The 24235-nt window shown below is 34.1% G+C and overlaps 1 protein-coding gene across 4 annotated transcripts in view; it reads right to left on the bottom strand.

Moving 5' to 3' along the window:
• Window positions 1-24235, bottom strand: part of CADM2 (cell adhesion molecule 2) — a 1053394-nt gene that overhangs the window by 114287 nt on the left and 914872 nt on the right. For all 4 annotated transcript variants that reach the window (XM_071220611.1, XM_071220610.1, XM_071220612.1 and 1 more), the window contains one exon: window positions 17174-17344. In XM_071220611.1, coding sequence (XP_071076712.1) covers window positions 17174-17344 — 171 coding nt within the window. The remainder of the gene's footprint in view (window positions 1-17173; window positions 17345-24235) is intronic.

The raw sequence follows: 24235 nt of genomic DNA, 5'->3' as shown, positions 1-24235 counted from the left end.
GTTTTTGGACTCAGAATGAAACTAAATAATCGGTTCTTCTTGTCTGTTGCATGCTGACTCAGATTGAAGATTCAGAGACTTGCCAGACTCCACAATTGTGTGAGCCAATTGCTTAGTGTGTGTGTGTCCATTCCCACTATCAGTTCTGTTTCTCTAGAGAACACTAACTAATACAGACTCCTAACAGACAGAACTTGGAACATGTTTTTTACAAGGGGTGAGGTCAGAAAGCACTGAGAAATGAGGTAGAAAGGGAAGGAAGAAAATAAAAAACTGTGTTATTGAGCAGATTACACCAGAGACAACTGGGGTTAAATCCTGCTGTGAACTCTGAGAAAGAATGTAGAGCATGCATCAGAGTTATGTTCTTGCTGGGCGAGGCACGGGAGTATTTAGTGAATACAGGTCTGCCCAGAAGATATCCAGACATACAATATGAAAAATAGTGACATGTATGGAGGAAGATACAAGATACAACAAGCATTGTATATAGGACAATTATGCCTCAGTCCCCTTCAAATTAGGCATCTTGGGACCTCACACAATTCTCCCAATCACCATCAGCTGCCCCGTTGTATTTTCCTGAATATCATTGACAGTCTGAAATCTCTTCTCTTTCAAAGGTGATTTTAGTTTTGGGAAAAGCCAGTGGTTGCTGGGCATCAAATCTGGGCTGTAGCGGGGCTGAGTCACCTAAGTAATTTGATGTTTTGCAAAAAAACTGCATAAGACATGAACCGTGAGCAGGTGTTTTGTCGTGATGAAGCTGGCAATCATCAGTTGCCCTTAGCTATGGCTCTCTGAATCTTCCAAATAGTTTCCATGGAGGAATGGAAAATTGATGCACATTCATTGCTGTACTCACTCAGTCATTTTGAGTGCAACAGCCACACAGTGCATATGCTCACTCAAGGGCGTCTACCATCCCCACTGACTAGTACAGTGAAGTCGTCATTGTTCACACATGTACATTCCAGTCCACTCTCCTTGGCTGCCAGATTACATGGTATTGTGCAAACCGCTCTCATTACATTAACAATGGCTGGACTTTTTCCAGACCTTGTTTTTTTTTACCAATTCTCATTAGTTCTTGGTGAGAATTGCTCTGGAGGGAGGAGGGAATGTTATCTCCCTGGCACTCCTGGTCTATTCAATGCAAAGGAATAGTTTGTGTCAAAGGGGTATGGATGGGAAAGCACCTGTTTCAATTATGGAAAATGCACAATAGCAGGCAGCTGTTTGAAGAGAGGAAAACAGAATATGGTCTGATTTCTTTTAGCACTGCACCTTTTAGTTTAAATAGTTTATTAGATAGGTAAGAACCTGTGTAACAAACAACTAGTTCCCTGAAGCACGGTTCAACTTTCTCTTCATATTCAAAATACAGAATTCAGTTACAACTACATGCCAAAGCAGATAATATGCTTAATATGTATTTCTACAAAACTTTCACAAAGACCACCAAATAACCACTAAGTTACCAAAATCAAGGAATAAAATACAATACTCTTATTTTATATTAGAATGTTGATATGAAATAAAATATTGATTAGACTCAAATATTCCTAAGAATTATCCCTAGGTTTATGCAACATCTCTCTTCTCCATCACTTACCCACATATTTCTGAATCATTTCTTACATTTCTAGTTACTTTTTCTCAGATTCAGTTCAGTTATCTTCTTATATTTAGTCTTTAGATATTGAGATCACCAAGAATGTGATTCACAATCTGTTCTCACATAATTTTCTCTAGGTCCTTTCAGCGATATGCATCTTTTCAGTCTCTATCTACTCACCAATCACTCTCAGATTTATATCCCAAGGCAGTTCTGTATCATAAGCTACGCTTACATGTAGGCAGAACCTATCTGACATATCTACTAGAATGTCTAAAAGGCATGGCGCATTACATATGTCCAAAATGAACTCAAAGTCTCCAAATCTCCTTCAACATATTCCTCTTCCGGCAATCTCTGTTCTACACAACACCACCACTCTCTCTCCACTATATACACAAGACACCTCTTGTTCTTTCATCTTTTCTAAATCAATGAACTAATCACATCTGGTTGATCTACCTCCTAAATAATTGTCAAATCTCATTTCTCTTTTTATAGTTCCACAATCACTTCTTTTATCTGCTTTACCATAATAGTAATTTCCCTTGTACCAATTTTCCACCCTTCCAACACTTCTAGAACTAAAGAAAATTGTCTCCAGAAAACATAAATGAGATCGCATCATTCTTCTGTTTAAAATCTGGCATGGTTAATCTTTGCTTTTAGGATTCCAAGAAAAATCTTTCAGTAGCCTTGCTAGGAACAACCATTCATTCTCAGAAATTTGGTTGGATACCTCTGCCACATGTTCTGCTTTTCACCTTGGGTAGTTTTTAAAAAGTCACTGCTGTATGTTCGGTGTCTGTCAGTGCTTTATACAAAATCCGTGCTTAATAAACAAACTATTAAGTAAACAACAAATTTTATATATCTTATTATCAGTTTGATACATTAATTATGAAATATTAGAAAAATAATTGAAATTAGTTGGTGTCTGATGTATGTGAAATTAACCTTAAATATTCATATCACAAACCTTAGACCGACTTTTACTCTAAGCTTTTATTTATTTATTTTTAAATACCACTGCATTGACCTTTATTTATTGTTTTATTTTTTTTATTGTTGTTCAAGTACAGTTGTCTCCATTTTTCCAGCACCACTTCCCCCCACCACCCACCTCCACCTCCCACCCTTGACCACCATGTATCCTTTACATGTTCCTGGATGACCCTCCCCCTTTATGTTAATTAAATAGCAATTACTGACTTTCTTCCTTGTACACATTTTCTGCATTAGATATCATTAGATAACAACTTTTCAGAATTAAGAAATAGAAAATTGTTTTTTAATTCATTACTACAACTAATTTTTCTCATCTGATTTTGGCAGGGAAAGAACTCAATTTATATAGGAATTTATTTAAATAATCACCCAAAATTCTATTTCCATGATATGTAAGCATTCCTCTTTAAATATGCCATGTTAAAAACATCCTCAAAATTGCATTTTTAACCACATCAAATACTGCAATGACATGATTATTACCCCAAATTTGATTCCATCCCAAGTATACATATTTTTTAGTAACAGGAAATAATTTGGTCTATAACAAGTTTTTACTTAACACTACAGATCTGTCATTATTATTGTCATTTTAATTTCACCACTCACATTAGTGTATAAGGGAGTTGATCAGGCACTCCCTTAGGATAAAATTAAGGTAGAGGTAATTTAGTGAAATATGAATGACACTCTAAAATTAATACCTTTAAATTGGTATAGAACTTCTACACTCAGGTGTCTCAGATAAAAAAAAAAAGACAAAACAAAAATTGTAGTCACATAAAAAAGGTTAATTTTAACTTTATAATTTCCAGAATTTCACCAAAATATTCATTATTTTAATAATTGAATCCATTATGTAAATATTTTGTATATTGTTTATTTTGTTATATATAAAAATAACTGGAGACTCAGAAATGGCACAATGCACAGAGATAATAAGATAATTTTATAAAATAATTTTAAATTTCTACATATATTATGCTATTAATCTTTTTACTAATGAAGATATGAGTCTGAATGAGAATGTAAATAATATAAAATTAAACCATTTATTATATGTATATGTTATTGCCAAGTTATCTATTAAAAATATTAAAAGTTTTTTTCCTGTCTATATTTATTTGTCAATTTTATTTGGCTGTGGTTTTTCATTTCAAATACAGTCAAACTTCAGTTTCCAAATGTCTCCTGTCTTGACCAAGTAGGTTCTCAGCCAAGTTTGCACAGAAAACATGTCTCGATTGTCCAACAAAACTTCGGGTCTCGGCCGGACAGACCTCTGGTGCCGACACCTGTTCGATCAGTGACACCTCTCTCAGGCGCTGCTCAGTTCTTGAACAAATCTCTTTTTGAACAGGCGTCCGGAACAAATTAAGTTTGAGAACCCAGGTTCCACTGTATATTTCAAAGTATTGAAAATATTTTTTGAGAACTTTACTTAAATAATAATTCCACACTTGCTTTGGAAATATTCCATCTATTTTTCAGTCTAGATGCAGTAAGAGTTGCATTTCATCCTGTTCTACTTCAACACAAAACAGAATTACAGTTTTATATATCTTCTTATTTCAATTTGAGACATTAATTCTCAATTAAATTACCAATATAAAAGTATTATATTATAACACTTAATGATAGTAAAAAAAGGGGAGGTTTGTAAGAATGCATTATTATTATCACTGCAATTATTTACACTTGCTTTATCTTGTATGTTAAACTTAGATTTTTTTTTTGGTAAACCAACAATTACCATGTCTGTTTTAAAATGTCTTCAAATAAGTCAACTCTGTGACATCATATTTATTAAAAATAAATATATGTATGTAATGTATACTATATAATATGAAATGCTTATATTTTACTTATATATTTGAGTGACAAGGAACAGTAAATAAGTAGGTTTAAATTATTTCATAATGCAGGATTTATACTGTTATTACAAAACACTGTACTTAGTAAAAAAAAAAAAAAAAACACGCACATTTTTTATTTAGATGGCTGCTTTATCCATGACATTTTGAGCATTCAAGATCCAGGATCTTAATATATTGAACTATGTGTCTCCAGAGCCTTCTATAATGTAAGAGTTCTTTAAATTTGGGGAGAATAAATGAATGAGCTACTTTCTATTTCTCTCAGAATGAAGCAAATGAGGAAGTTTTGCAAAGGCACATAAATAAGGATATATGCACTTATCTACAAATCATATTTTAGTAGTTCTTTAGAACTCATCTTTAATAAAAACATGAAACACACTTTTTTCTTAAGTATTATTTTTACTTATCTGAAAAATTTAGAAAGAAACAGCCCTGGCTGGTGTGGCTAAGTGGATTGAGTGCTGGCCTGTGAACCAAAGGGTTGTTGGTTTGATTCCCAGTCAGGTTACATGCCTGGGTTGACGGCCAGGTCTCCAGTAGGGGGCGCATGAGAGGCAACCACACATTAATGTTTCTCTCCCTCTCTCCCTCCCTTCCTTTCTTTCTAAAAATGAAGGCTTTAAAAAAAGAAAAGAAATGAAACAAAATTACTATCAAAAGATACATTAATGGACAAATATTGTTCTTATTTAAAATTTTAAAAGCTTTATTAACATACGAAATAAGGGCATCTCTTGTTCTATTTGGATGATTCAGGATGTGAATCAAAGTACAGATATCTAGTAGGATGGATTTTCTATATCCTTAACAATGATTTTTAGAAAAGAGAAAAGATCTGTGATGAAGCTACTATTAAATCATCTGATGGACAATCTTGAAAACACAAGCTATTAAAGCATTTAGTGTCAGTGGTTCAACAACAACATCGTTTATCCATCACTAGGGGTTTTTCAGGTTAATAAAAGAAGTTAAAAGTTAAATGTTTTACCAAAAAAAAGCCCTTACCCCTTCTATAATAATAAAACAGTAACAGAAATTTAATGTTATACACACTGATGTAGTTCCTAAAACATTCATGGCACAGTATTATTACTCATTTATATCTATTGTTTTACTAGAACTGTAACGTTGTAATATGGTAACATTATACATTGTAACATGCACACTGCAACAACTGAAGTTCAGGTGTTTTCATAAATGATATTACCCATTGCTTCCTATATCCTTAGGAGAGCTAGCTCCTCAGAGCAGAAATGGTCTCAATATTATTCACTGGTTTATCCTGAGTCTTAGAATAACTCCTGGACCTGAATTAAATATTTCTTGAATAAATTCATGAGTAGTGATTTTTGTAATTTTTCCGACTACTCGTCAGTAATACTACTGCGTTATAAAATTAAAACTGTCATAGCTATCTTCCAAGAATAGTAAACATTGGCCAAGGACTTGGTAAATAATAGAAAATACTATGAAGGCTCTATATGCATCAGCTCATTGAATACTTTAGACAGCGCACAGGGAAGGTCTGCTGTTGAACTGCTATGGAGACCGTGAAGCCAAGACCCAGAGAAGTGACTTATCCTGGTTACACAAATGTAAATCATCCTAGGCAGTTGCACCTTCTCTCCCTTCCTAATTACCTTCAGTATAGTGGTGTTTCCTTTTCTTTCTTAGACTTCCCTAGGGATTGGTGCTTTGTGTTGTATGTTCTGTGTCCTCTACTGTTTTTCAAAATCAACTCTTTCTCCATCTGGATGTATTGGCACCTGGCCCAAGATTTGTGTTAGGCTCTATATGATCCGGACCTTGTAAAACCTGCCTGACAATGTAGCGGAACTTGTAATCGACTTCTGTGCACGCCTTGTCTAGGTGTCTATCTGTATGTCCTTTTTATTATTCCTTTTAAACTATCTCACATTCATCTACCTCTCACATCTTTTTCTTCTTTGAGCAATAAATATATTATTTTGCATGAAGGTGGTTAATAGGTGCAAACTTCCACTTATAAGACTAAGTTCTGGGGATGTAATGTACAGCATGACAACTATAATTAATAATACCATATCGTATATTTAGAAGTTACTAAGAGAATAGATCTTAGAAGTTCTCATCACTTGAAAAAAATAATTGTGACTGTGTGAAGGTAATGGGTTTTATATAAAGTATGGTAATCATTTTGCAATATACACATCTCTCAAGGCATTATGCTATGTACCTTAAATTAATGCAAGGGGGGCCCTCAAAAGTGGAATTATCTTCTGGAGGGCGGGCCCGTTATAGTACAGGCTTCCCCCACTACATGAGTGTTCTAGGAACCCATCTGTATCAGTGTACCAGCTGGCATTGTTGTGAGAGGCTGCGTTTGGCTTCACTGAAATTTTTGAAGACTCTTTCAATATGTTTGCCCATTTCACAATGGGTTATTTACAAGCACACTTGCCCACACCACACTGAGTGTTCAGCAGTTTTTGTCCAAAAATGGCATAACACCCATGCTCCACCCTCCCTATTAACCTGATCTCGCCCCAAGCAACTTTTCTTTTTGTTTCCCTGAATGAAAAAAGTCCTCATGGAAATGTTCTGCTGATGTGGAAGAAGTAAAAAAAAACAAACAAAAAAACAGCAAATGCACTAGTTCAAAAACTATTTTGAACAGCAGAAAAAACATCTGGATAGGTGTATTATATCAAAAAGACAGTACTTTGAAGATGACTGAAGTTTCATGTAAGAATAAATACACATCTTTTTATAAATACATTCTGGGGTTTTTTGTTCCCCATACTATGTCGGTTATAACTTAATAAACCTGAAAAATATTTAAAAAGTAAAATGTAATCCCTTATCTTACTCATTACACCATATCCTTATCTACATATACCACTAATAAATAAATAATAACCATGAATAAAACAAACTATCCCTACAGCAAATTTTTATCAAGGGAAATATAAAAACTTATAAGCATTTTGCAGATGAAAGAGTGATTCTTTGCTATACAGCAATCTTACTGCTTAAATGTTTCTGAACAAAAAGAATTTACTTAGTACCGTTATAAAGATCTCTTGGTACTTACACTAATACTAAGGAATATGATGTACCAACTCACCTTTGTGAAGTCACTTTCCAGTTTTCTCTGAAATAGTGGTTCTCAACGGGAGACAACTTTGTCTCCCACGGACACCTGTCAGTGTCTGCAGACATTTGTGGTTGGTAGAGTGTGGGGGAGATGTAGAGGGAATACCGCCAGCACGTAGTGGGTAGAGGCCAGAACTGCTGCCAAACATTCTGCAGGGCACCAGACAGCCTCCGCACGACAAAGCATTATCTAACCCAGAATCAATAATGCCCACCTCGGAAATATTTACTTTTAGTTTATTCACTACCTATATATAGCTTCCTTGTAACAACAAATTGGGGGCTATTAAGGAACAGTAAAAGTGTGTGCATTTATATGGGATGCTTGGGCTTTTCTCATACTTCAGTTTACTTCTGTGATGAAAGAAATACTGAATACTCTGAGTATGGCCAATGTGGTACTTCACTGAAATAAACACCCTGATAACAAACTCGATTCACATCTCAAGGTCTACCACTTTTTACTAGGAGCAGTGGGTTGATATACTGAGGGTAAACAGAATCACTTCAGCTGCGGCACTCTCTGCTGCTCATTTCCCTGCACACGAGTGCCTTTTTCTAAAATATCCAATTTATTTATTTTGTTTGTAATTTTGCAATAAAATTTTAATTTCCCTTTCCTTTTGATATACAACATTATTTTCATAATGCTCAAAACTATCAGACACTTTTCCTTTAAAGTCCATAAAATTCTTCTTAATTGTAGTGAAACATTAATTTTGTGACATCTATTTTTTCAACAAATTTGTATAAATTACTATGTGTACAAGACACATTACTACTATTATTAAATACTATACATCCACAGATATGATCAACCATGAGAATTTTGTCTCAATAAGAAAGATAAATAATACATCATTCAAAATAAAGCAAAGTTTAAAAATGAAAGCAACATAGCACTCTGATGAAGTATTATGGTGGTTATTTAGGAAGAGATTATACATTCTTGTCAAAACAAAGAAAGTTACCTACAGAAGTGGTACTTGAAACAATTCATAGAATGCATAGTATTTGAACTGGTGGAATTTTTCTAGAGGAAAAAAACTGGGGGAATTCAAGGCAGAGTTGAATAAAGGGTTATGTAGTGAAGAATGTGGGCCATTGAAGAGGCATCTAGAAATACTGTGAAGTGTAGGACATCTTATCTTAAAAGGTTTGCTGAGAGAAGCATCACGTGGGATACTTTAAAAGCCTTCAGTGTTAAGCTGAAGAGTTTGACCATTAAGTAAAGGCACTTAAGTTTTTGATCAAGTGAGTATCAGGCTTAGAAGCAAGTTTTAGAAAGATATTTGGCCATGTGTGAAACTAATTGGATCAGGGAGCAATTAGAATGAAAGTGTTTCTATTAAAAAGCTGAGCCACAGGAAGGTCTTATGGAGAAGGGACGTTAGCAGTAAAACTATAGATAATAAATGCTTCAATATTTGTGTTTATATTCTATTTCAAAAAATTTTTACAATTGAGAGTTCTGTAGTAGATGATTTTAAGTGCATTTTCTCTATATTTCATTTATTGTCCTTACTTACAGTTGAGTTTCCAATCACTGTTTCTCCAAGATCTTACTCTAGTTATTACAATAACTGTAAAACATTTAGAGATAAAAGAATTTATCATTGAGAAAGTTATGATAAAGCAATGAAATACTTAGAATTTAGAAATTTATCAAATGAAACTCTCCTGTACTAGTGGCCTAATGAAGCAATGTAAATTGCAGTTCTGAAGCGATATTGTTGGTAGATTGGTTTTGCTTTGGAGGGGAGGGAGAAATTCAACTAGCTGATAGCTTCAGCACTAGAGTTGGATTACTTAGGAAAAGGTCACAGAAAGGTCACCAGTCAAATTTCATCATTAGCAGGGACATTTTGACTCTTCTGAAAGCTCATTTTAAAAATAAGACTGCATATCATCATTTAAAGGACAAAATGAGAAATCAAAATTTATTGTGTTCCTAAACATTTTGAAGTTGTTTATGTTTGGATGTTATTTTATGTAAACATTATCAAAGCACCATTGAAAAATTCATCATGGTTATGCAAAAATAAATAGTAAATAATGAAATGAATACATGAATACAAAGATGTTTTAGGCTTTATAACTCTGCCATGGGAGGGCTTATGCACTCAATGTTTATTTAACAAACGTGCAACAATAGTAGAAACCGCACAGGCTAAGCCACGTGAAATGCTACATAAAGCTGTACAAACTGGCGGAGTTACCTTAGTTTCTGTTCGTCCGTCCCTTTGTCAACTCTCAGGTCTATTTTCACTTTATACATTAGCTAATCTTTGAAATGTTCTCTTACATATCATTTTGGTAAATATGAGAAAAAACAAAATCATCATCATCATCATCATCAAAAATAATTATAAAATAATTCTTAAATTTGGTGGTATATTTTGAAATATATTTAAATTGAGTAAAGTCAAATAAAACAGTAACTGCATAGTTACAGTGGATGGTTTCCAGGAAATTTCTCCTTTAGGGTAAGGGCATTTTATTTGTAGCTTTTATTAATGGAAAGAAAATATATTTTAAAAATTGTTTTTATTTTCCTGATATAGTTAAATTTAAGTTTGATTTCTATCAGTGAGAGTGAGTAGTATGTGCCCTAGGCAAAATTATATATATATATTTAACTACCTCACAGGCTCCTTGTTTTTATTCTCAAGCTTTTCCATTCTCCTTCACAATGTACAGATCTCATAGAAAGCATTAGCTAAACTTCTTTGTATTCATAAAGAATAATATATTACTTTCCTATTAATAACAAAACAGAAAGCCAAGCACTTGTGATGCATTATCTGATTTAAATGCTCACAAAACACATAAAGTAGGTACATGGTCCTGAGGAGAAAATTGAGGTTTATACTGACTAGTATGAAGTCATAAAGAGAAGCTTGCTTTCCAACCTATCCTTATCTGACTTCAGAACTTGAATAGTCAAATATGCAATATTGATTTTCAAGGTCATACTGTATTGAAAATATATTTTCTAAAAAAGTTTATATTTCACGCCGGAGATTGTGAACCTATATTTGGACACTAACCATTACAGTTGTAAAAGTACAGCCCAGCCCTCTGCGGGCACGGCTTACCTACCGCCTTGAAGAATCAGTGGACTCCATCACCACCCACTAACGGATGGCAGCCCCCTAGACTCAAACCAAAAACGACATTGCAAATTACAAAATCTTGGGTATCATGACGAAAATTGAAAAGTTATCTTGGAGGGCAGAACAAAACTTTCTATAGTTCTGTAATAATCACTTAAATCACCAACCTTATTTTTTAAAATATACACAAAAGTTTTCCTCCTTTAAAAATTGCAAGATTAATCCAATGGCCTCAATTTTAATTTTTGAGTTTCTTATAGTAATAGCTCTATTTTTAAATATATGTATTTCATGATTTGTATTTTTTCTTAGAGGTCCCCCAAAAACCAAAGAGAAATCTTACTTTTAAAAATAGATTTAGCCCTTGCTGGTGTGGCTCAGTGGACTGAGTGCTGGCCTGAGAACCAAAGGGTCACTGATTTGATTCCCAGTCAGGGCACATGCCTGGGTTGCAGGCCAGGTCCCCAGTAGGGGGTGCATAAGAGGCAACTACATGATGTTTCTCTCTCTTTCTACCTCCCTTCCTCTCCCTAAAAATAAATAAATGAAATCTTTAAAAAATAGATTTAATATTATCTTACTTTGAAGTTACAATATAAAAAAAACATTGGACTCATAACTATGAGATATATTATGAAATTATGGTGGCTTTATATTTCTTATGACACTTTTGCTATATCAGTTTTCTATAATTATGTCACCATTTTCTCACCCTTAGCTCATCAATTATTTCCAACTAGGCTAAAAATAATGACATAAGAAAATGAAAGTATGATGAAATCATTCAGAGTGGTGGTGTCCAATTAAACAAAATTTAAAGCCAAGTTTCTTAATTACAAGTCCCCTAATTCAATTGCTGAGCAGCCACATGTAGCTTGCTATTGGCTACTATTTTAGAACAGTTAAAGAACACTTGCATCATCACAGAAAGTCCTATTAGACAGTGCTGGAGTGGAAGGATTACTTAAAAGTGAGAGATGAATTATACATGAAACATACTTTACAATACACACAAACATGGGCTTAAAATTGAGGTTTTTATTTATGCATATTGGTATCTTAATGCCATGATATTAAATGCATTCTCAGAACACTCCTGGAAAAAATTCTAATCTCTCTCGTGTTATTCATTCTCCAAAACAGCTAATTTTTAATGTAATTGTGTCAATGTCACATAAGGAAAATACACATTCAGCTATTGTCTTCTTTTCTGTTTCATTCATAGTTCTTTCTGTTAGTACAGATACATTACTCTTACTTAAAATTAAATAAAACCTGACTCATACAATCTGTTCTTCTAAAAATTAAATCAGCAAAGAATGGTTACTGTTTCAATGAGATCTGTATAAAAACAAGAAGATGAAAAAGAATTTCCATCCATAAAAAAAAAAACAAAAGTCTTTTCCTTTGCTCAGGTGCAAAATATGCTGTTACCTATTAAGTGAAATGTGCAGGCATTTGTGGTTCTCTGTGAAATTTGACATTTTCTTTAATTTCAAGTTTAAAGACACCCTCCCCCATCGCAGTGACAGTGGAATTTATGATTAATATTTTATAGAGAAACGAATGTTGCTGTGATACATTTTATAAGCTGAATCCCTTTAAATTGTATGTCACAAGATTACAAAGTTAAAACATTTAGCCCTAGAAATATAATTTCTCCTAGTGTTTTTTTTTAAATAACACTCCTTGACACTTACTATGTGTTTATTATTATTTCTTATTTCTCATCACACTTGTCTTTCCACAATAGCATGGGACTTTTATTTCAGGTGTAGCCGTAACTTTTCATTATTTTAGGTTAAATATTTCCTCTTGTCATTCACTACAGAAAACAATGCTATTTTTTCTGCTTTGGGGGATCAGAAGACCAAGTAAGTATTTTTCTATTTGGGCCAGTCTTTGCAATTATTCACAGGAATGTTTTAAACAATGTGGAAATCCTAAACTTTTATGTTTCATAAGTTCTAAACTAACCACCTTATTTTTTTCAACTCGTTTTAATTCCCTGCACTTGCACCTGTGGAAATTGCCACATCATGCATGGTGCTCCTTGCACCTGGGTAGATTCATAATCTACTCTCTCCGAAAACAACCATTGAGATGCTTAGATGTTTGGAAAGACTATACCACATTTGTTCTAATTTTGATGCAGACTGTTGCTAAATGTCCTCTCTTCACTCTCCACCCCTCATTTCATCTCTGGGGAATGTTCTGCATCAGTAAAGTAACATTCGGCATTATCATCAGTTAGTTTTAACTAACTTCACATATTTAAATGATGGTATATACGCTAGATTTTAGGAAAAATAACTTAAATAGATCTGATTTCTGCCTTCTAGCCACTTACATATTAAACCATGATAGAATGAGTTGTTATTTTTAATTGGCCAGCAAGTTTAACATTTTTCACACAGAACTTTCTAAAAAATTAGGCAATCCAATTGCCTTCCTCCATAAAGTTTGCTTAATAATGCATACTGAAATATGATGAAGAGCTAAAAATGCCCAGGAAGTGTATAATAGTTCCATTTTAGACACCCAAGAAAATGAAAATGACTTTAGCAGCTGACAACTGGCATCTGACAGCTAAGCTGAAATATTTTTAAAAAACATAAACAATTCTCTAGAATCTAAACAGTAATCAGATGAAGCCATTCTGTGACTATGGAATGGAATAAGATAAAGGCAAGTCTACTGCATGATCAGGTCTGAAACACGACAGAGACCAGGTTATTCAGCAGCCACAACAATTAGCATATTAACCATCCCATTTTTATAATATCCCATTTTTATAACAGCAAAGCAAGTTCTGCTTTAATATTTTTGCTTTCTAGATAAAAGTTACCAACATATCCATTACTAGATTGCTCCCAATCCTGACAGCATCCAATCCTGGAACCCTTTTAGAATATTCAGGACAAGTATTTCCTAACTCTTGTCATAAAGCTGCTCCTAACTCTTACCTGCACTCAGAGATTGATGGGTTTGCCTTCTCTTTCGCCATAAAACACCAAATAAGCCTAACTTGTCTGGGCTACCAGCAGATGGCCAATGGTCTTTGGTGGGCAATCTTCAACATTCCTTATGACTCAATTTTCATTAGTTTTATGTTGAAGATTACAGTTAAATTAGTGACCCAATATTATTTTTAAACAGTTTAATTGGCTTTCTATGTAAGGAAAAGAAGTTTAAATACAATGCTGATGATCTGGATTCTGTCAACATATCAAATTATACTTTTCCACATTTTGAAAGACATTGATGAAATAAAAAATAGAAAAGAGAAGATTCTATAGACATGTTTGCCCTGCCCAAATTCTTATGTTGAAACCTAATCTTCAATATTATAATAAATAGCACATCCTTGGAAGGTCATGATTGAGATTAGTGTCCTCATAAAAGAGAGCCCAGAGACTCTCTTAGCCCCCTTTGCCATGGATGCACACAGAGAGAAGACCATCCATGAACCAGGAGGCAGGTCCTCACCAGACACCAAATGTGCCTGAATCTTGATATCAGACTTCTAGCATCCAGAACTGTGAGAAATAAAGTTCTATTGTTTATACGCCATCCAGTCTCAGGTATTTTTTTATAGAAGCCTAAGTTGACTAAGAGGGCAATAGACTTATATTAAATTTTTATTTAATGTCATGAACTTGACTTAAGTTGTCTAGTTTGTTCCTCGCAGAAATTAATTATCTAGGTTTTATTCAAATTGTAATAAGTTTCAATAATTGTTCCAAGGTCTTACTGCAAATAAGTTTTGAAATTTGGAGATAGTCTCAGTTTGGGCTATAAAATATGCTTGTTTCTGCATCTGCTTCAATAAGAACAGAAAATTAATAAAACTAATGTAATATAATTGAAAGTATATAATATTATAACAATTTTAATGGCAAATTAAGGGTAATTAAATCACAATGAACAATAATTAAAAATCTTAAGGATGATAATTTCTGTATCAAAAAAGTTTTTAAAAAGTCTAGTTATCCTGGTACTTCAAACTTTTCTTATAATATCCTCTCAAATTTTCCCATAGTCCACTCCAGCCTGGTTTCACTGATGCCTTTGATGTTCCTAGAACACTAAGGCATGCTCCTATCTCATGGCCTTTATACTTGCTCTTCCCTCTCTCTTTCAATGTGTGTATATGTAATATTACACATATAAGATATGTCTGAAAAAAGTCCAGCCATTGTTAATATGACAAGAGTGGTTTATGTGACATCAATGTAACCTGGCAGCCAGGGAGCATAGACTGGCATGTGCATGCATGAACAATGACATCTTCACTGTACTGGTCAGTGGGGGCAGCAGACATTGTTGAGTGAGCATGTGTACTGTGTGGTCATTGCATTCAAAATGACTGAGCAAGTAGAGCGACAAATCTGCATCAAATTTTGTGTTAAACTTAAACATTCCTCAGCACAAATTATTTGGATGTTTCAGAAGGCCGCAGGTATGAGCAACTGGTGATTCACAGCTTTACCACAACAATGCATCTTCCATGCATCACTTCTTGTGCAAATTTTTTTGTGTGTGTGTGAAACATCAAATCACCCAGGTGACTCAGCCCCCTATAGCCCAGATTTGGTGTCCCACGACTTCTGGTTTTTCCAAAAACTAACATCACTTTTGAAAGGGAAAAGATTTCGGACAGTTGACAAGATTCAGGAAGATACAACAGGGCAGTTGATGGAGACTGGGAGAACTGTGTGAGGTCCCAAAGTGCCTGCTTTGAAGGGGACTGAGATGTCGTTGTTCTTTGTACAATGTTTCTTGTATCTCCTTTTAACAAATATCTGTATTTTTCATAGTGCATCGCTTGACACCTTCTGGACAGACCTTGTATAAACAAATGAAATCTGATAATTCTTGGTAGGGATAAAATTATATTTTTCCTTTTTTAAAAAATACTTAATCATATTCAAGGTGTTGTTCTATGTACATTTGTTGTATCTTTTATCTTCTTCAATAAATGTCTCTATTTTCATATTACTTTGGTTGGATATCTTCTGGACAGACCTCTGTTTATATAATATATAGCACACACACACACACACACACACACACACTAATTTCCCTTGACTCCCATTCCCACCTCTCCGATTGTACTTTTTATCATCACTGTTGCTTCATTGCATTCCCATAAAATGTGGTTCATAATGTACTATGTGTTGTATTTATGTATTTTGTTTTTCTGTCATTCCTACATAGGACAGATGCTGTAACAGAAAAGGAGTTTGTTGCTGTTGGTAGTAACGGTGATTTTGACACTTGGAGACCATCTTGATTTGTTTCGTTGTTCTTTTTTGGTCACTTATGTAACCCCAGTGCCCAGAACAATTCCTGTTACATAGTAGGCACTCAATAAGTTCTTGTTGAATAAATAAGTGAAAGCAAATACAAAGCATATTCAAAGATGGGTACTTATATTTAAACTTTTAGGATTTAATGTAAGTTTACATCTTACGTAAATTATAAACTCAATCTAGAACTTTAATATATAACAAAAGCAAAGAAAATGTCTTTTAAAAATCAAGTAATCCAATTCAGAAATACAATGTCCTGTGTTCTACTCTTTTTCTTTTCTATTTTATCTTACTTATTTCAATTCACTCACTTTCATTTTGATAAATATTTATAGATCTCTTATACCTAGGACTTTGCTAACTACTAAAAATATTATGATGACAAGTCCACAATTTGCTAGTTGTGTGAACCTGGCCAAGTGACTCAACCTTTATAATCTTTGGTGTCTTCATCTGTCAATTATGACTAAACAGAGTAACTACCTATCAGTTTGATCTGCTGGTGCTCTAACAGATAACAGGAGATGACAGGATGCCAATGAAGCATTTAGCACTGCCCCTGGCCTACTGGAGTCATCTAATTAATGTTGTTCTTATCACTTGCAAATAATATGATATTGATGAAGATAACATACTTGATATGCCCTTGCATTCATACAGACTTGGTATATTTCATAGAGAAGATAATAAAAATAGTCTAATAAAAGCACAGATAAAAAGGCACATTTGCCTGTAACAGAGTTACTTTCATACAATAAAGCTCGTCAATGACCTTTTCAGATTCCCCAACTCTCTGATTGTCTCAAAATTACCACTCTTCCTCCTCCAACCCAGATGTGCACCCACATCAAGCCACTATTTGGAAGGTAATTAGGAGCTTTAACCTTTTGATGCCTTCTTTCTCTTGCTCTAATGTAATGATACTCAGCCAAGGACTACTTCCTTTGAACTTGATTAATATTATTGAGAGTAATTTTACTTTATTTGGCTGTAGATTTTGCTGCACATTTTCTGTAACTTCACCTAATTTTGAAATGATTTTAAACGCAGATGAAGAGATTTGCTGACAAGATAAAGGGGGAGGAAGGAGCATTTACTTACAGTGTATTTCTAGCACCTGCATGGCCACCTGGGGAGTAGCATTGAGGGATTCATGGTCGACTCTGCAGATCACTGCCACTCCATCATCGCTCCTGTCCACTCGAAAGTCCAGGGTGCTGCTGACAGTGAAAGTCTTGCGATTTGCATCCTCTTCTTTTAAATATTTTACATCTGAAAATAAAATATAAATTAAAATTTCCTGTGACTTTCTCTTACAAAATGTAACAGATTCCATGTGCAGAAAGAGGAACCCTTATGCATTGTTGGTGGGAATGCAGACTGGTGCAGCCACTGTGGAAAGCAGCATGGAAATACCTCAGAAACTAAAAATGGATCTGCCTATTGACCTAGTGATCCCACTTCTGGGAATACATCCAAAAGAACCCAAAACACTAATTTGAAAGAACATAAGCACCCCTATGTTCATTGCAGCATTATGTACAATCGCCAAGATATGGAAGCAGACTAAGTGTCCATCAGTAGATGAGTGGATAAAACAACCATAGGATATTTACACAATGGGATACTATTTGGCCATAAAAAAGAAGAAAACTTCACCCTTTGCAACAGTATGGATGGATCTGGGGAACATTATACTAAGTGAAATAAGCCAGTCAGAGAAAGACAAATACCATGTAACTTCACTTGTATGTGGCATCTAATGAACAAACTGAACTAACAAGGAAAATAGGGACAGAGTCATAGATGGAGACCAAGATGACAGCAGGGGAGAAATTAGGCGGTGGAGGGATTGAGCAAAAAGGAAAAAGGACTCATGAACATGGACCACAGTGTGGTGATTACTGGGGGCAGGGAAGTATAAGGGAACTAAATCGTAATGGAAAAAAATACAACAAAGATTAAAAAAAAACCCTCTTATTAGAAGCAACTTCTCCTTTTCTTTATCAATTTTAGAAAGCAAATATTTGTTAGTTTAATATTTACCCTATTTAAATTTAAGAAAATAGCTCAGGAGAAAAACCAAAGGCAAATTTAAATATGAAATCCAAATCTGAAGCAGTAAGAATGGAAAGTATATATCTTAAAATTGTAAAGTATAATAATTGGTTTGAGAAAAATTATAGAATGAAAATTGGAAAAACAGAAATAAGACAAATACATATTTAATATATGGAAATCAGAGAAAATAAAACAATAAATAAATAAATTTAAGAAAATAATAATACACTATAAAATAAAATTTAAAAGTTAAATATAGAAAGAACAGAATGGGACACAGTACTTTATTCCTTAGGAAAAAACATTTCTTATACTCCCCTTGAAAAATCAGATCATTTTACAATATTAATCTCTCTTCTTTAGATTTCAGTTTTATTAAAGGATTATCTTAATTCTTTGAGCCACAAGCACATTTGGGAAGAGGATTTTCACAACCACCTGGTTATGCCTAAAAGAAAGTACAAGGTACTATATGAACTAAGACTTTTCCATGAACAATGTGAAGTGGACATAATTGCTAAAAAATACCTAAGATGAGAGGAAGTTTTCATCTTTGATAAAGAAAATAAGGTAGACAGTCACCTAAATATTTTGCATATTTAAATATATATTTGCTGTGAAATTTCCATTGAGATAATTGTTCTTCATTTAATGAATTAATTTCAACATGGGTAGAATGCTTCCCTCAATATGTGAATTCAGTCGTGAGTATTTAAACTTACTGTGCATGATTCGGACTTATCGTTAAATAGTGCACTTAGGAATTACTTGTGCTCTATGGGAAAGAGGTTTAATAATATTTTCATTTAATTTGAAACTTCTCAAGTCTGAAGTAGCTGATAAGAAGAGGACAGTTCTAATGAACTAGAAATCAAAATCATCGACTTAGGTTAAGATATCATTATATTAAGAGCTTAAATATAGTTGTGGGAAAATACTGTTCCATTTTCTTACACTGACATTTTAAATGAACAATGATATTCTCAGAAAAAGATTTCTTTCACAAAAACTGCATTAAATATTTCCATTTACTCTGTGTTAAATAATTTATTTTAAACATTTACATTGACAACAAATTAGTGGAAATGCAGCTTCTCCATTTATGTGCTCTATGCAAAATTTTACTTAAAAAATAATATTGATTTTGATGTTTATGATGGGCAGACAGTTGCATAGTCCATTGCGTTTTACTTATTGCAAAGAGGTATGATTTTATCTTATTAATTTTAAAAATAAAATCAGATAAATATTAATAAAGGATAAAACTAGGTACATGTTTTATCCTGTCTTGTTCTTAAAAATATTTATTATTATGTGTACAGTTAGAAAAAAAAACACCTAATTAAGATTTTACCACAAAAAAAAGTTTTATGTAATTTAGGCAGTTTTTGAGACTAAGAACAATATCTAACATTTGAATAGGTAGAAAGAGTCTAAAATCTTAATTCTATCTTTTAACTATAAATCAATCATACAATTCATAGGGTTTTCAATAAACATGTATCTTACTAAATATCTCATGAAATAACCAAAGCCATTTCTGAGGATGAAAATTATTTTCATCCTCACTTAAAAAATTTTAAATTAAGTAGATGAAATGACCTCTTTCAGTTAAAATAAATCAGAATAGCCCTATCTGGTGTGGCTCAGTGGATTGAACACAAGCCTGTGAACCAAAGGGTTGCCAGTTTGGTTCCTGGTCAGGGCACATGTCTGGGTTTTGGGCCAGGTCTCCAATGCCAGAACACATGAGAGGCAACCACACATTGATGTATCTCTCCCTCCCTTTCTCCTTCCCTTCCTTTTTCTCTAAAAATAAATAAATAAAATCTTTTAAAAAATAAATCAGAATAGTATAGATGCATTTAGAGTTCTTTAAATTAAAAGTATATATGAAACTCTTTAATTTTACTGTATATTACAGATTTATACAAAATGTTGCCTTGTTCTTACATCTTATAGTCTTTCCTATATGAATAATCCAATGTGTTCTTGTTCATAGCTCTAAGGGTTGGCAGCATAAGAAAATTTAGATCTTTAGATAAACTACTTTTATAAGTATGCTATATAACATCTAAAATATTGCTGTTAATCATTTAATATAATAACAGCTGCATTTTAAGGACACACACATATCTGCTTCCTTTAGCTGTTTTACTTTCCTGTACAAAAACATTATTTAATGTAATATTAATTGGACACATACAATTTGATAGCAATTGTATAAATATAAGATTATAATACCACTCAAATAAAATAAAGTATAATTTGTTGTTTTTAATGTTAGCTTATGTCACAGCTTGTTAGGTTACTAGAAGGCATAAAATGTATAGGAAATGCACTAAAAAGAGCCAATCATAATATTTCTCCATATTTTATGCTGACCACTTCCTCCCCAAACAGACAAAAAACAGTAACTAAAATTTACCTCTATTTTTATTTTTTAGCTTTATAAAATAACTGATGCATTACACAATTATAGATCAATAGAAATTTTCTTTAGGTTCCAGTTAATTTGTTGATTGCCTGTGTACTTTTGTTTCATGTACTATGTCTTATTTTAGAGAGTTCCCTTTTTTCTCCTTTGTCATGTCACTACCAGACATTGTGATCAAGAACACTATTTCTAAAACTGGAATGTGCTTATTAATCACTTAGAATCTTAGTAAAATGCAAGTTCTAATCAAATATGTTGCGAAGTGGACATGAAAAGTCTGCTTGCAGTCCAGAATATAGTTTTAGGAACAAGGGGATAGTGCATGCGTGGACCCCAGAGATATAACCAAAGGTAAAGGGGGAATATTGGAATATTGAGACTCACTCTGCACACCTACCCTTCTTCTTTCCTTTTCTTTTTCTTTCTCTCTTTGTCTCTCTCTCCCCCCATTCCTCTCTCCCTTCCTTTCTTCATTACTTCCTTCTCTCTCTCACCTCTTTTCTTAAGCTTCCATTGTACCTTTACTGTTTTAACATATATATATATTTTTTTTTACATTTTCAAACTAAACATGTCACATATTATATAATGCTTTAGTGCAATATCTAACAATTTGATGGCAAATGATAAACAGAGAAATCTGTAGGCTTACTTTCTTTTATAATATTTGCAGCCAGCTCTCTATCTCCCCCATGCCAAAAAAAGGAAGATTCCGGGCATTACTTGTTCCTCAATAACCAGAACACTGGTTGTTTTGGTGGGTGGTAGTTGGGAATTATCTCATTATATTATTGAGTTCACTTTGTAATTAATAGACATTTTTAATAAAAACAAGTTCTTTAAACATCTGCCTAGGAAAATCCTTTAGGTATACTTCTCAACATAATTTATTTTCCTAAACATTTCTTAATGAAGTCTCAAAAAATACAAGTTTTTATACTATATGTATTTATGAGACTCAGATTGTAAAATAGAAACTTGCTTCTATTTGGGATTTTCAGTTGTTTATCTATCTCATCAAGAGCTACAGTGGAAAAAAAAGGCAGATGTGTGAGTCAGATGGCCGGACCCCTGCCAACCTCCCTGACCACCACCACCACCAATCAGGAAGTTTAAAAGTCCTGAGTCAGGTGAGTCAAGGAAGAAAGCATGGTCATCTGGACTGCTTACATCCAAATCTTTGCATAAAATATCAGACCTCAGGAGCTACCCCTCCACACCCATATAGCTATAAGAACTGCTCTGATACATTTGCTCTCTTCACTTCTGAGATTTTGATCCTATTTAAACAGACCTGAAAACAGACATTCTCTTTTTTTTTGAGAACCAATAAATTTTTTTTATTACAATTGTTTTGGGGAGGCAGTTTTTCAATTTTATTTTCCATTTTTTTTATTGTTGTTCAAGTACAATTGTCTGTCTTTTCCCTCTACCTCTCCCCCCACCCCAGCCATCCCCACCTCCCTTCCCTGATTTCGCCCCCCCTTGGTATTATCCATGTGTCATTTAGAGTTGTTCCTGAAAACCCTTCCTCCTTTTCCCCCCATTATCCCTTCCCACCTCCCCTCTGGTTACTGTCTGTTTGTTCTTAATTTCAATGTCTCTGGTTATATTTTGCTTGCTTTTTTGCTTTATTGATTTGGCTCCACTTAAAGGTGAGATCATATGGTATTTGTCTTTCACTGCCTAGCTTATTTCACTTAGCATAATGCTCTCTAGTTCCATCCAAGCTGTCGTGAAGGGTAGGAGCTCCTTCTTTCTTGGTGCTGTAAATGTGTAATTGTGCCATAGTTTTCTGATCCACTCATTTACTGATGGGCGCTTAGGTTAATTCCAGCACTTGGCTATTGTAAATTGTGCTGCTATGAACATTGGGGTGCATAGGTTGTTTTAGATTGGTGTTTCAGAGTTCTTAGAATATAATCCCAGCAGTGTAATTGCTGGGTCAAAAGGCAGTTCCATTTTTAGTTTTCTGAGGAAATTCCATACTGGTTTTCCATAGTGGTTGCACAAGTCTGCAATCCCACCAACAGTGCACTAGGGTTCCCTTTTCTCCACAACCTCTCCAACACGTGTTGTTTTTGCTTTGCTTATGATGGCCATTCTCACTGGTGTGAAGTGGTATCTCATTGTGGTTTTAATTTGCATCTCTATGATGGTTAGCTATGCTGATCATCTTTTCATATATCTCTCAGAAATCAAAGGAATTTTTGTATACCAACAATGAAACATGAGAAACAGAAATCAGGGGGAAAATCCCATTTACTTTAGCAACAAGAAAAATAAAGTACCTATGAATACACCTAACCAAGGAGGTAAAAGACCCGTATTCAGAAAACTACACAACACTGAAGAAAGAAATTAAGGAAGACACAAACAAATGGAAACATATACTGTGTTCATGGATTAGAAGAATTAACATCATCAAAATGACCATACTACCCAAAGCAATTTACAGATTCAATGCAATCCCTATTAAATTACCAATGACATATTTCACAGACATAGAACAAACACTTCAAAAATTTATATGGAACCACAAACGACGCCAAATAGCTGCAGCAGTTTTGAGAAAGAAGAACAAAGTAGGAGGGATCTCCATTCCTGACATCAAACTGCATTAGAGGGCCACTGTAATCAAAAGTCTGGTACTGGCATAAGAACAGACACATGGACCAATGGAACAGAACAGAGAGCCCAGAAATAACACAAAAACTGTATGGTCAATTACTATTTGACAAAGGATGCAGGAGCATAAAATGGAGCAAAAATAGCCTCTTCAACAAATGGTGTTGGGAGATCTGGGCAGCTACAAGCAAAAAAATGAAACTTGATCTCCAACTTACACCATACACAAAAATAAATTCAAGGTGGATAAAAGACTTAAATATAAGTCGTGACACCATAAAAGTCCTTCAGGAGAACATAGGTGGGAAAATCTCAGATATTCCATGCAGCAATATTTTCACTGATATGTCCCCTAGAGCAAGGGACATAAAGGAAAGAATAAACAAATGGGACCTCGTCAAAATTAAAAGCTTCTGCACAGCTAAGGAAAACAGCATTAAGATGAAAGGAGGACCAACCATATGGGAAAACATATTTGCCAGTGATACCTCAGACAAGGGTTTGAGCTCCAAAATATATAAAGAACTCACACGACTCCACTCTAGAAAGACAAGCAACCCAATTAAAAAGTAGGTAAAAGACTTGAACAGACACTTCTCCAAAGGGGACATACAAAGGGACATTCACATTTTTATAAAGGGAAACCCTGTCCTGCATTCTGTGGCAGCCCTCTGAGTCAAACACGAACCTAACGTGAGCAAATTTCCTTTTAAGCTATTGTAAGGCCCATAGGCCACACTAGGAACAAGGCAGGGCTGAAATACATTTTCTGCCTTGTTCCCAGTACTGAACATGCCATTTGTTCTCGTCACCTGGAGATGTCTTTCAGAAATCATTTAGGATTTTACGTGACTTCTGACCCATTAGGGGCTTCCAGTCTCTGACTGTCCATCACCATCACTGCAAGTTCTCACTATACACCCCAGATACAGATGCTTATCTAAAACTTGAATCTTATTATTATTTTTATAATCAGGGTTTATAAAAGTGTTTCTTAATGGATCAGATGGTAATTTTAGTAGAAGAATTCAAGGAAT

This window comes from Desmodus rotundus, chromosome 2 (genome assembly GCF_022682495.2).
Source record: "Desmodus rotundus isolate HL8 chromosome 2, HLdesRot8A.1, whole genome shotgun sequence".
Taxonomy (NCBI): domain Eukaryota; kingdom Metazoa; phylum Chordata; class Mammalia; order Chiroptera; family Phyllostomidae; genus Desmodus; species Desmodus rotundus.
Note: the sequence above shows the minus strand (reverse complement) of the source record. Positions and strands in the feature narration are given on the sequence as shown.